At 50.6% G+C, this 13,287-nt stretch overlaps 1 protein-coding gene across 1 annotated transcript in view; it reads left to right on the forward strand.

Annotated features, from left to right (window-relative positions):
• LOC147101901 (glutamate receptor ionotropic, NMDA 1) overlaps positions 1-13,287 on the forward strand; it is a 130,313-nt gene that overhangs the window by 63,616 nt on the left and 53,410 nt on the right. Inside the window, exons 13-14 of the mRNA XM_085965920.1 lie at positions 10,242-10,351; positions 11,355-11,500. Coding sequence (XP_085822046.1) covers positions 10,242-10,351; positions 11,355-11,500 — 256 coding nt within the window. The remainder of the gene's footprint in view (positions 1-10,241; positions 10,352-11,354; positions 11,501-13,287) is intronic.

A 13,287-nucleotide genomic window follows, 5' to 3' on the forward strand; every position in this document is an offset into this window, starting at 1 on the left:
ATCAGTGTTTGATATTGTTATCGTATAACTTTGTTTTCTAATCCATCTCTCTCTCCCCCTCACTCTAAACCCACCTCAATCTGTCCCCTCAGTCTAAATGTCTCTCTCTCTCCACATCCAATTTATCCTCTCATACCTCGTAACTCCAAGCCCAGCTCAAAAGCTCCTCTCCCTCTAAGTCATGCTCAGTCAGATGGACCCATCAGCAATGACCCCAGGCATTGTACAAGGACATAAACAGAACATGCTGGAATCAGTCAGCAACTGTGGAAAGAACAGATAAGTTAATGATTAGGTGTAGACCCTTTATCAGTGCTGAGTTCTGATGAGGGTCTACACCTGAAATGTTAACTTAACTTAATTTTTCTCTCCACAGACCCTGACAGACGTGCTGAGTGTTTCCAGCATGTTTTGTTTTTATTTCAAATGTCCGCCATCTGAATTTGTTTCGTTTTTGTTTATATTGTGACAAAGCCACTAAGAGTGATTTGTATAATTGCCTTTAATCATGATTATTACCTTTCAGTGTTAGCTCTGGTTAAACAGAGCTAGATCGACAAAATCGCGATCTGACGCGATGACATCATCACGTGGGTCATGTGACGTTCCCAACGGCGGGAAACGTGATGACGTCATGACGTCAGAGGTAGAGGGCGTGGCCAGCCAGTCCTCGTGTGGAGATATAGGCCTAGAAATTCACTAGCCTTAGCGCCGCTTTTGAGGTGCTAGAGGGACTAGCGTCAGAGTTATGGCCATTTGAAAAATTGAGTGGGGCCCTAAAGCGGCGTTGCACCGGTAGCGCTGCGCCGGCACCGATGACGTCATTGGTGTGCGCAGCGTCCCGGTTGCCGTGGTAACCCGCCCGAACTCCGAAATTGAGTTGCGGCCGCCTCGCCCGTGGCAGCCGCAAGCAACGTTCTGTAAAAGGTGCCTTGCTGAAGTTAGCGCCGGCGCATTAAGGTCGCGCGGCGGCCGGCCGCTTCCCCGGCGGCCGCCTGCCCGCACCTCCCTCCAAGACCCCCCCGCGGCACAGATGCGTGTGGGCCGCGAGCCCGGCACTTCTCCGAGGTGCCGGGCTCATTTTTATTCAGCCGTCAACGGCCAGCGGTCGGGTGCAGGCAGCTCCTCCTTAACGGAAGGAGGAGGCCTGCACTTCCCCAGCCTGCCGCACCGCATCGGGCGCCGCAGCGCCGGAACAGCGCCGCAATGGGGCAGGTAGCGCCCATTGGGAGGCGCTGAAACCCTCCAGTAGCGCCGGCAGCCGTTTGGGCGCGGCGCTACTGAATTTTTGGCGCGCGCAGGGGGACTTAGCGCCGGCACTAACTTCCGGCGCTAAAGCCCTGGCTGCGCCAAAACCCAATTTCTAGGCCATAGAGTAAAGACCTGTTTAGAGCTTCTCCTGCATTTTCTTGTTTTGTAAAGTTTTAATACATTAAACTCAGTTTGTTAACTTCCAGTGAGTTTACAGATTCTTTGCTAGGAGTGCAGAGACTCCTACAATATCATATCAGAGAAAGACTTTGGCAATCTCAGCCCAGTCGACCCTGCAAAGTCCTCCTCATCGGAGACTGGTGATTGAATTGGGAGAGCTGCCCCATAGACTAGCCAAGCAATAGCTTGACAAAGTCATTCTTACAGAATAATATCTATCCACCATCATCCCAGACTCCTCTATCATCATCCCTGGGTATGTCCTGTCCCACCAGCAGGACTCACCCACCAAGGATGGGGGCACAGTCCTATACAGTTGGGTGGGAATCCTCAACATTGCCTCCGGACCCCATGAAGTCTCATGACTTCAAATCAAACAAGGTCAACAAAACCTCCTGCTGATTGCTACCTGTTGCCCTCCACCGCTAAACTGACAAATCAGTACTCCATGTTGAACATCATTTGGAGGATGCTTGAGGGAAGCAAAGGTACAGAATGTAATCTGAGTAGGAAGTTTCAATATCTACCACTAGGAATGTCTCAGTAGTATTATCGCTGAGCAAGCTGGCCCAATTCAGAAAGACATAGCTGCCAGCCTGGGCCTGTGTCAGGTGGTGAGGGAACCAATATGAGGAAGTAACTTACAGGAAACTTTCTGGTATCCGGCATGGACGGGACCGAACAGGTGCCGGTCCATCAACAATGCCGGATAACCGAACGCTATAGTAAAAGATACGGAGCTCAAAGCTCCATATAAAGCAACAAACCCTGTTGCTTCTTCAAAACAATCGGCACAAGCTGCAAGCGTCTCTGTAGCTTAGCAATAGGTTCAGCTACACCCTTGCACAGCCACAAATGGAGTAAAAAAAGTAACTAAAAGTAAAAAAAGTTATCTGAACCGACTCCTGAATTTTGCCGGTGGATAGAACGTTCTGGTTATTTAGTGGCCGGTTAATCGAAAGTTTCCTGTGCTTAACATCATCACCAATCTATCATTGGTAGGAGTGACCACAGCACAAGTCCTTGTGAAGAAAAAGTCTTGTCTCATTGAGGACACCCTCTATTGTGCAGTTTGCCACTCTGCTAAGTGGGACAGACTAAGGACAGATCGAGCAAAACTGGGCATCCACAAGGCCCTGTGGGTCATCAAAAGCACCACAATCTGTAGTTTCATGGCCTAGCACATCCCTCACTCCTACATCACCATCAAGGTGGGAGGCCAACCCTAGTTCAATGATGAGTTTAGAAGTGCAGCACCAGGCATACTTTAGAATGAGGCATCAACATAGTTAAGCTACTACACAGGGTGCCTGCATACTAAGCACCAAAAGCAGAAAGCTGTACACAGAACTAAGTGAACCCACAACCTGTTGATTAGGGCAATGCTTTCTATCCTTACCACAACTAGTCAAGAATGTTGGTGGACAACCAGACAACTAATTGGAGGAGGAGGCTTCAGGAGCATCCTCAACTCAATCATGGTGGACCCCAGCACATGAGTGCAAGAGACAAGTGTCTTCAGACAAAAGTGCCAAGTAGACAATTATACTGAGCCTCCTTCTAAGGTCCCACTTCCAAGCTTACAAATGAAGGGAAAGTCATTGGTGAAGCAGCTGAAGATGACTGGACTAAGGACACTACCCTACTAAGTGAATGGTACAGGCTAACCCGGAGCACTACTTCAAGTAGCGTGACAGGGGGACATAGCTACAAAGTGATAAAAGGCAAGTTCAGGACTCATGTCAGAAACACTTCTTTACACAAGGAGTGAAGAATGCTCTTGGTGGAATGGCCTCTGGGTACGGCAAAGGAGGCAAGAAGCAGTTCCATGGAGTGATGGGGAGGGACTATAGGTTTCTGCAGAAGGGTAAGCTCATTGAGCTGAATGGCTTCCCTCATATGTGCTTATTTTTGTGATCATGGTAATTAACAGCCTGATTGTCAAAGAAACCATGGGCTAAAACCAGAGGATTGTTCGGTATTCTGCAGTTCTCCTTGGATTTCTGGTGTTTGGTCAGAGCTGTGTGAGTGAATGGCTTATGTATTTCCTGTGAATTCCTATTTATGAAGGATACAGCACCATGAAGGAAGACCTGAAAGATAAGTTGTTCCCCCGTGCATTCGTAGCCAGATCTTTTCTGCATCTTTATTGTGCCGCATAATATTAGCCCAATAGTATATATCCTACTGCAAGTTAGTTAATTGTTTCAGCCTGTACAGACTCGGTTTAATGTTTGATGTTTTCACTCTCTTGAATGACTAATGGGACAGTGGGAATCCTGTATAATTTTCAACTAATTGTTCAATGTTATTGAAGCAAGGCCAAAATCAAAAAAAGCAAGCTTTAGATCATGAGGTTCATGGTCCACCTCTGGAAACTGCCATCAAGCTGTTTGAACATGTATGAAAAGCTTAGATTGTACGTAGTTTAAGGGAGCTTCAATCAGGAATCTGCTTAATTTGTTTTTATTTTCCGATTTCTCAATATGATGGTTCCAACCCAAACTTATGGCTAATGTGGAATTGCAAATTACCCACGACACATGTCATAAAAGGAGTGCACTGTATGCTGAAAGCAAAATGATATGTTTGCCAGAAATTCAGGTCGGAGGCTTCCCGCGGGTGCAAGCCCCTGACCTGCACTTATCTAGCGCGCCGGCCGTTGAGCTGTGGGCCTGCGTGGGATTCCAATCCCGGGCCTCCTTCAACTGCCGGCGCGCAGTGCTTGTGTATCCCAGGGGCGCAGTTAGTTCGAAGCGTCCCCTGGGATCATGTGGGCCATGGAGAGCCAATGGTAGCAGGGAATCTCTATTCATAGATTTGACAGGAAGAGCTGTCAAATCTATGAATACAGATCGGCCCCAAAACGTAACTAAAACTTCAAATTAATTTTTTTTAAAACATCACATTTTTAAAATAACTATAAATTACATAAAATAACTATTTTAAACAATAATTTAAATTTTTGAAAAAATTAATTACAGTTTTTAACAGGGCTAAAAATAAACTTACCTTTCTTTAAAGTATTTAAAAATAATAAACCTGTGGAAAAAATGTTTTAATTTTACTTAATTCACCACTTACCTTGTTAAAAGCAGGCCTTGTGACTGCTTTTTAAAAGCGTAACTACTGGAGACTTACCCTCCTGGAGAAACCTGTAAAAAAAAACAGAAGTTCCAGGCGTACGTGTTCGACCTGTGAATCCCTTCTTTCAAGGGAACGGAAGTTCCGGTTTCCCGCACATGCTCAGTGCATGCATGAAACAGGCACTTTCGTTGGCCCTACGCGTGAGTACCCAGCGCGTACTCACCCATGGGGACCCGAATTTCTGGCCCATTATAATCAGAAGCTAACTGTGCCTGGATACACCGGGTTGACTGGATGCATGGAATTACATAGAATGTACAGCACAGAAACAGGCCATTCAGCACAACAGGTCTGTGCCAGTGTTTATGCTTCACACAAACCTCCTGCCACCCTACTTCATCTCATCATATCAGCGTATTGTTGGAGTCGCTAGAAATCAACAGGCTCTGAGACTTTTGTTGCAGCAAAGGCAAAACGCGTGTTACTTTATTCACTCTCCATGAGGACTGAGGATCTCAGCCTCCTTGCAGGGCTATGACGTCATCACGCTACCGATGCATGACGTTATCACGCTACCGACGCTCTTAAAGGGACCCTGCCCCGATAACCCAACCAAGTACGTACATAGAAACATAGAAGATAGGAGCAGGAGTAGGCCATTCGGCCCTTCGAGCCTGCTCCGCCATTCAGTGAGATCATGGCTGATCATCCAAATTCAGTACCCTGTCCCTGCCTTCTCCCCATATCCCTTGATCCCTTTAGCCTTAAGAAATATATCCAACTCCTTCTTGAATATATTTAATGAACTGGCCTCCACCGCCCTCTATGGCAGAGAATTCCACAGGTTCACCACTCTCTGGGTGAAGAAATTCCTCCTCAATTCAGTCCTAAATGGCTTACCCCTTATCCTTAGACCGGTTGAGTTGGCACAGCCCCCGAGGCGGGGCCGACCTCCGATTTCTACACCCTCAGTCCACCACCGAGCACCCGAGATCCCTCCGACGAACACCCCGGTCCCCGCCCCGGAATTGAGGAGCCGTTCCGACCATGTGGTAACAACATATAACAACATTGGCTATACATAGTGAATTGTGTTTAGGTACATATAACCACATTGGCTATACATTGTGAATTGTGTTATTGTCCCTATGTAGTCTCCGCCACATACGTCCCCCCAGAATTCACTAGCACTGGCAATGTCAGTCGTTGGGGGGCCGGATCACGCGGTTGGAACGACTCCTCAATTCCGGGGCGGGGACCGGGGGGGGGTTCGTCGGAGGGACCTCGGGCGCTCGGTGGTGGACTGACGGTGCAGAAACCGGAGATCAGCCCCGCCTCGGGGGCTGTGCCAACTCAACGGGTCGGTCCAGATCCAGGTGGGCTGGCTTAAGACGGTCCACAGAAATGCAGTCCGGCTTACCGCTGACATCCACTATGAAGGTCCTGTCCCCAGTTTCCAGGACTGGGAATGGTCCATCGTAGGGTGGCTGAAGAGGTCCCTAGTGGGCGTCGTGGCGGACGAAAACGTACTCCGCTGCATGAAGGTCGAGTGGAACGTGGGACTGCGGGAGGCCGTGCTGCGACGTGGGCACCAGCACGAAAACTTTGGCGTTGTCCAGAAGGTCGGACCGCTGGCAGGCTGCGGACCAAGGTTCCGTTGCGTTGGGGACGAAATCCCCGGGAACCCGCAGCGGCTGTCCGTAGACGAGCTCGGCGGACGAGGACTGGAGGTCCTCCTCGGGGGCGGTCCTGAGTCCCAGCATGACCCACGGGAGTCTGTCGGTCCAACTGTCGTCCCGGAGGCTGGCCCGGAGCGCGGCCCTCATGGAGCGATGAAACCGTTCACATAGTCCGTTAGCCTGAGGGTGGTATGCTGTGGAGCGGTGGAGTCTCAACCCGAGGCCTCGGGCGACAGCGTTCCAGAGCTCCGACGTGAACTGGGGCCCCCGGTCGGAGGAAATGTCAGATGGGGCGCCGAACTGGGCGACCCAAGTGCTGATGAACGCCCGAGCCACATCAGCGGACGTCGTTGAAGACAGTGGGACGGCTTCCGGCCATCGGGTGTTCTGTCGACCATTGTGAGGCGGTGGGTGAACCCGCGAGAGGGCGGCAGGGGCCCCACGTTAACATGGTCGAACCGCCTCTCGGGCACCGCGAAAGGTGCCAACGGGGCCTTAGTATGGCGATGCACTTTCGAGCGTTGGCATACCACGCAGGTGCTGGCCCAGTCGCGAACGTCTTTCCTGAGCCCATGATAGATGAACTTAGCCGCCACCAGCTTCTGTGACGGCTTCCTGCCCGGGTGGGAAAGATTATGGATGGCGTCGAAAACTTGCCGTCTCCACCCGTCGGGCACGACGGGACATGGCTGCCCAACGGAGACGTCGCACAGGAGTGTAGTGCCGGCATCGTCGAACGCGACATCCGCTAGTTGAAGGCCCGTGACCGCCGTCCTGTAGGCCTGGACATCCGGGTCGGAGGCCTGGTCGGCTGCCATGCGGGTGTAGTCGATGCCGAGGTGTACGGCGCTGGCGACAGCTCGGGCGAGACAGTCGGCGACGGGGTTGTCTTTCCCAGCCACATGCTGGATGTCCATTGTAAACTCTGAGATGAAGGCCAGCTAGCGTTGCTGACGGGCCGACCACGACTCGGGAGCTTTGGCCATGGCGAAGGTCAACGGTTTGTGGTCCACGAACGCTGTGAACGGGCGAGCCTCCAGTAGGAAACGGAAGTGTCGGACGGTGAGGTAGAGGCCGAGAAGCTTGCGATCGAAGGTGCTGTACTTCCGCTCGTTGGGGCGGAGCTGCCGGCTGAAGAAGGCAAGCGGCTGCCAGGTGCTGTTGACCCACTGTTCATGGACGGCGCCGACCGCATAGTCCGAGGCGTCGGTGGTGAGAGCAATCGCCGCATCAGGTAACAGATGCGCCAGCATGGTCGCGTTAGCCAGGGCCCTTTTCATGTCCGTGAAAGAATTGGGCATCTCCTCGGACCAGTCGACGGCGAGCTTGTCGGGCTTGCCTTTGAGGGCCTCGTAAAGGGGTCGCATAAGCTGGGCTGCTTGGGGGACGAAGCGATGGTAAAAGTTCACTATGCCCAAAAACTCCTGCAGGGCCTTCACGGTGAGGGGTCGCGGGAAGTCCATCACGGCCGCCACTTTCGATGGCAGTGGCACCGCCCCGTCCTTTGTGGTGCGGTGCCCGAGAAAGTCGATCGAGGACAACCCGAACTGGCACTTGGCCGGGTTGACGATTAGGCCGTGCTGGCTGAGGCGTTGGAAGAGAGTCCGAAGGTGCGACACATGCTCCGTCCTGGAGGCGCTGGCGATGAGGATGTTGTCCAGGTATACGAACAGGAATGTCAGGTCCCGTAACACGGTGTCCATTAGGCGTTGAAAAGCCTGGGCCGCGTTTTTGAGGCCGAATGGCATGCAGAGGAATTCGAACAGCCCGAACGGGGTGATCACTGCGGTTTTCGGAACGTCCTGCGGCCGGACAGGGACCTGGTGGTAACCCCGGACGAGGTCCACTTTTGAGAATACCACTTTCCCGGCCAGGCGGGCGGAAAAGTCCTGGATGTGTGGAATCAGGTAGCGGTCGGGGGTTGTAGCGTCATTGAGGCGCCGGTAATCGCCGCACGGGTGCCACCCGCCGCCTGGTTTCGGAGTGATGTGGAGGGGCGAGGCCCATGGACTGTTCGACCGGCGGATGATGCCGAGGCGCTCCATGGTGTCGAACTCGGCTTTAGCGATGGCGAGTTTCCCCAGGTCGAGGCGCCGAGCGTGGGCATAGACGGGCAGACCGGTGGTCAAGATGTGGTGTTCTACCCCGTGTTTGGTGGCGGCGGACGAGAACGTGGGCTTCGTGAGGTCCGGGAACTCGGCGAGGAGGCGGGAAAACTCGTCGAAGGCCAAGAGTGTGCTGGACAACATCGTCGTGCTGGATCCGCTGAGGAAACATGGGAGCGAGCTGAAAGTCTCAGCGTTAATGAGACGTCGGTTCTTGACGTCCACCAAAAGGCCATTGGCGCAGAGGACGTCAGCGCCGAGAAGGGGGGTGGACACTTTTGCCGTGACAAAGTCCCAGGTGAACCGCTGCCCGCCAAAACAAAGCGCCATGCTCCGTTTCCCGAAGGTGCAGATGGAACTGCCATTGGCGGCTTCGAGGATGGGGCCGTGGTTCCCCCCTTGCATGTCTATGGTTGACGCGGGCAGGACGCTCACCTGGGCACCCGTGTTGCAAAGAAAACGACGTCTGGAGTCGGTGTCCATAATAAATAACAAACTGCCTGAACGTCCGACAGCCATAGCAGCCGACGAGTGGTCTTTCGTTTGTTTCGACGCGGTAAAACTGCACGGGGGGCGGCACTTCCTGGCTTTGGGGCCGAACTGCGCGTGGTAGAAGCAGAGGCCTGGGGGCTGCCACCGTTGGGCTGTATCGGTGGGGGCAGGGCTCCGCGTGGCCGCGCAGTACTGTTGCCCGGCGGAGAAAAATTTGTCGGCCTCCTTGGCCAGGCCGCGGAAATCGGTAATGGAAGTGTTGGCTAAAGCCGACCGTACCTGACCTGGCAGCTGTTGAAGGAACAGTTCCTTGAAGAGGAAGCACAGCCTGTGTGTGCCCAGGAGGGCCAGCATGTGGTCGATCAGCTCCGAGGGCTTGGAGTCACCAAGCCCGGGTAGAGAGAGAAGCCGGCGTGTGCGCTTGGCTTCGGTGAGTCCAAAAGTTTCTAAGAGGTGCGTTTTCAGCGTTTCGAATTTGTTGAGCTCCGGGGGGTTTTCGAGCAGGCTCACGACTCTGGCCGTGGTGGAGCTGCCGAGAGCAGAGACGACGTAGTAGTACCTCGTGTCGTCCGCGGTGATGTCCCGGAGTGCAAATTGAGCCTCGGCCTGGGCGAACCAAGCGGCAGCCTGTCGTTCCCAAAACTCGGATAATTTGATGGAAACGGCGTTCGTCGCCATTTCGGATGAGGTCTTTGGAATCGCCCAAAAGAGCAGCGAGGTCACCAATGTTGGAGTCGCTAGAAATCAACAGGCTCTGAGACTTTTGTTGCAGCAAAGGCAAAACGCGTGTTACTTTATTCACTCTCCATGAGGACTGAGGGTCTCAGCCTCGTTGCAGGGCTGTGACGTTATCACGCTACTGACACATGATGTCACCATGCTACCGACTCTCTTAAAGGGACCCTGCCCCGATAATCCAACCAAGTACGTACATATAACAACATTGGCTATACATAGTGAATTGTGTTATTGTCCCTATGTGGTCTCTGCCACAGTATCCTATTCTTTTCTCCCTCATGTGTTTATCTAGCCTCCCCTTAAATGCATCTATACTATTCGCCTCAACCACTCCGTGTGGTAACAAGTTCCACATTCAAACCACTCTCTGGGTAAAGAAGTTTCTCCTGAATTCCCTATTGGATTTATTAGTGACTATCTTATATTGATGATGCAGTGAATCAGAAAATCGGCCGGATTGGGGGGCATGCTTATAAAAGAATCCACCCAAGTTTCCTCCATTTAAATTAATGGAGGGAAACTTGGTAGGTTCCTTGACAGGCGTCTGCTCCGACCGTTGTGGTTTTTCAATATTCGCTTGCTCAGGTGAGCCAACGTACCCGGGCACAGACCCGGGAAAATCAGCGACACACATGGGGTCTGGTTCACTGAAAGACCTATAATTCCTCTCAGAATGGTCAGTGACTAGTTCTTTTTCAATCTCTTTTAGTTTCCACGAGAATGGGTTTATGGAGGACTTGGACAAGACCTGGGTCAGATATCAGGAGTGCGACTCTCGTAGCAATGCTCCAGCAACTCTCACCTTTGAAAACATGGCAGGTAATTGCCCCATGAGCCATCTATATACCTGATGGAGAAAACCACATTTTGCTGCTTTGCAGTAGCGCTTAGGAGTAGAAACCCTCAAGGATCCAACACCATTGCAAATCAGTTTTCAGTCCCTGACATTCCAGTGTATTAGTGGAGCCCCCTTAATCATACTGCCAGCACAATACTCAATTATATGCCACCCATTTAGACTGTCAGCGCAGCAAGCAAAACCCAGGAAGGTGGAGATTAGGTGCACAGAGCGATGCACACCAGCCTCCCACTGCCAGTGTGATTCTTAATGATCAAAAATTGCAGGCAGGACAGCCAGCTGCTTTCATTTATTAATAGGGGAGTGAGGGGACAGCAACTAGCAGAATTTGCTTTAACTTTAAAAGCTTGCCTTTCGTGAGCGGGTTCTTTGCAACAGTTGCTATTATACAACAGCCAATATCCATCTTTCCAATGTGTTGACCAACTCTTCCAGGTAATTGGTGAAAGTAAAAATAAGAATGGAGGGAAATCGGTGACTGGAAGGGCTGTATCCAGGGTAACAAGAGTGAGTTCAGATTAAGGCTATATCCAAGGTAACAGGACAGTGAACGTAGATTAAGGCTATATGCAGCAATGATGAGTGCAGGTTGCCACCTCTAACCATATTTACGTTTTTAGTGAGATGGTGCCTCAAGTATGCAGGTAATTCATGATTGAACCCACAGCCCAAGGATTTGTCCAATATTGCCAGCCCTGGTTATTACTCTGAGATTGGTAGACAGCTGAATGACTGCTCCCATATACCTCTGTAGTGTGTTAGTGAACTGTACCAGCAGAAGGCAATGAGCAGATCAGGTACTGCTGATTTGGCCGGGAATGGGTGTGTAACGCACAGATCGGGAAAAAAAATGGGATTTGCTGGAAACTGCAGTTTGGTCCCTGAATTAAAGTCGAGTTTCATTGTGGAGAATCAGTGCTTCCACCTGTCATTGAACCTCGTGCTATGTTTTCTGTCCTTTAGGTGTCTTTATGTTGGTCGCTGGAGGAATTGTTGCAGGAATATTCCTGATATTCATTGAGATTGCTTACAAGCGCCACAAAGACGCTCGGAGGAAGCAGATGCAGCTGGCCTTCGCTGCTGTCAACGTCTGGAGAAAGAATTTGCAGGTATCATAGAATCATGGAATCATAGAAATTTACAGCACTGAAGGAGGCCATTCGGCCCACCTTGTCCGTGCTGGCCGACAAAGAGCTATCCAGCCTTATCCCACTTTCCAGCACTTCGTCCGCATCCTTGTAGGTTATGGCACTTCATGTGCATATCCAAGTAATTTTTAAATGTGATGAGGGTCTCTGCTTCTACCACCCTTTCAGGCAGTGAGTTCCAGACCCCCACCACCCTCTGGGTGAAAAAATGTCTCCTCAAATCCCCTCTAAACCTCCAACCAATTACTTTAAATCTATGCCCCCTGGTTAGCAACACTTCTGCTAAGGGAAATAGGTCCTTCCTATCCACTCTATCCAGGCCCCTCATAATTTTATACACCTCAATTCGGTCTCCCCTCAGCCTCTTCTGTTCCAAAGAAAACAACTCCAGCCTGTCCAATCTTTCCTCATAGCTAAAATTCCCCAGCCCAGGCAATATGCTCGTAAATCTCCTCTGCACCCCGTCTAGTGCAATCACATCCTTCCTGTAATGTGCTGACCAGAACTGCACGCAGTATTCTAGCTGCAGCCTAACTAGTGTTTTATACAGTTCAAGCATAACCCCCCTGCTCTTATATCCTATGCCTTGTAAGGAATTAGCACACGCTAGCGGGGTTGGGGTTATTTGTCTCTGGCCAGTCAGAAGCCTCTGAGCTGCTCCAGGGACCCCCTTGCGGTTTCAAAGGGCTCCCTTATTCCTGAGTTCTGACCGCCGAACTTATTCGGTAGCGATGTAGACAGGAAACAAAGTGACTCGTGGTTTGGGTGCAAAACAGACCAGTATTTATTGAAAACAAAAGAAAGAAACAACTTAGAAAAATCGATATAGCTCTTATGCCTGGTACAACACTTTTGCTTAACGCAATACCCTCAGTGTCCACTAGAGCGCTCCCTGCTCAGTGCAACACTATATTTTAAATCCAGCACCTTTTGCTTAAAAACCCTTTGCTCACTACAGCACCTTAGCTTAGTGGCTTTTACTTAAAAACAGCACTTTAATACAGCTGTAAAGTGTTCACTGAAGCACTTCTCTGCTTAGCGCAACACTCCTTTTAACAGCACTTTTAATATAGAAACACTTTGCTCACTACAGCACCTTAGCTTAGTGGCTTTTACTTAAAAACAGCACTTTAAATACAGTTACTAAAAAAAAACGCTAACAGCGTTCACCACAGCACTTTGCTTGGTGCAACACTCCTTTTCAATACAGTTTTAAATACCGAATTCAGTGTTCACTATAGCACTTCTCTGCTAGGTGCAACACTGTCTTACTTAAATAGGGGAGGAGAAACGGACACAACGAGGGAAGATCGACTAAAATCACAGTTCTTAACAAAATTCCCTTTAATTCCCACCCCTATACCTATCCTAAGTTGCCTTGTGGAAGGCCAGAAAAATATATGCTCACCACTGGAAATGCCTGCTCCGTGCCCTGTGAACTTAGATCTTCACTGCCCCCGAAGTGAAAAACACCCCAGTGTTTTAAAAGTAAACTGCTGGTGTTTCACTTCTTCAGGCAGGCTCCCACGTTGTAAAGAGCACACGGAGGCGAGGCCAGAGAGAGAGAGATACTTCTGGGAAGCTACCATTTATACCCCCATTTGGGGCCCGCCCAGATCCTGATGTTTCTGGGCTAAAACAAAAGGGATCCAACTGCCCCATTGTCCAGTAATGGGTTTGAATGTGTTCTCCCATTCATTTAAACGGTTTCTCCTCAGTTTGGATGTGTCCACTTGATATACAAACAA

Source organism: Somniosus microcephalus, chromosome 23, assembly GCF_052327205.1.
Source record: "Somniosus microcephalus isolate GS21.2 chromosome 23, FLI_Smic_1.0, whole genome shotgun sequence".
Classification (NCBI taxonomy): Eukaryota; Metazoa; Chordata; class Chondrichthyes; order Squaliformes; family Somniosidae; genus Somniosus; species Somniosus microcephalus.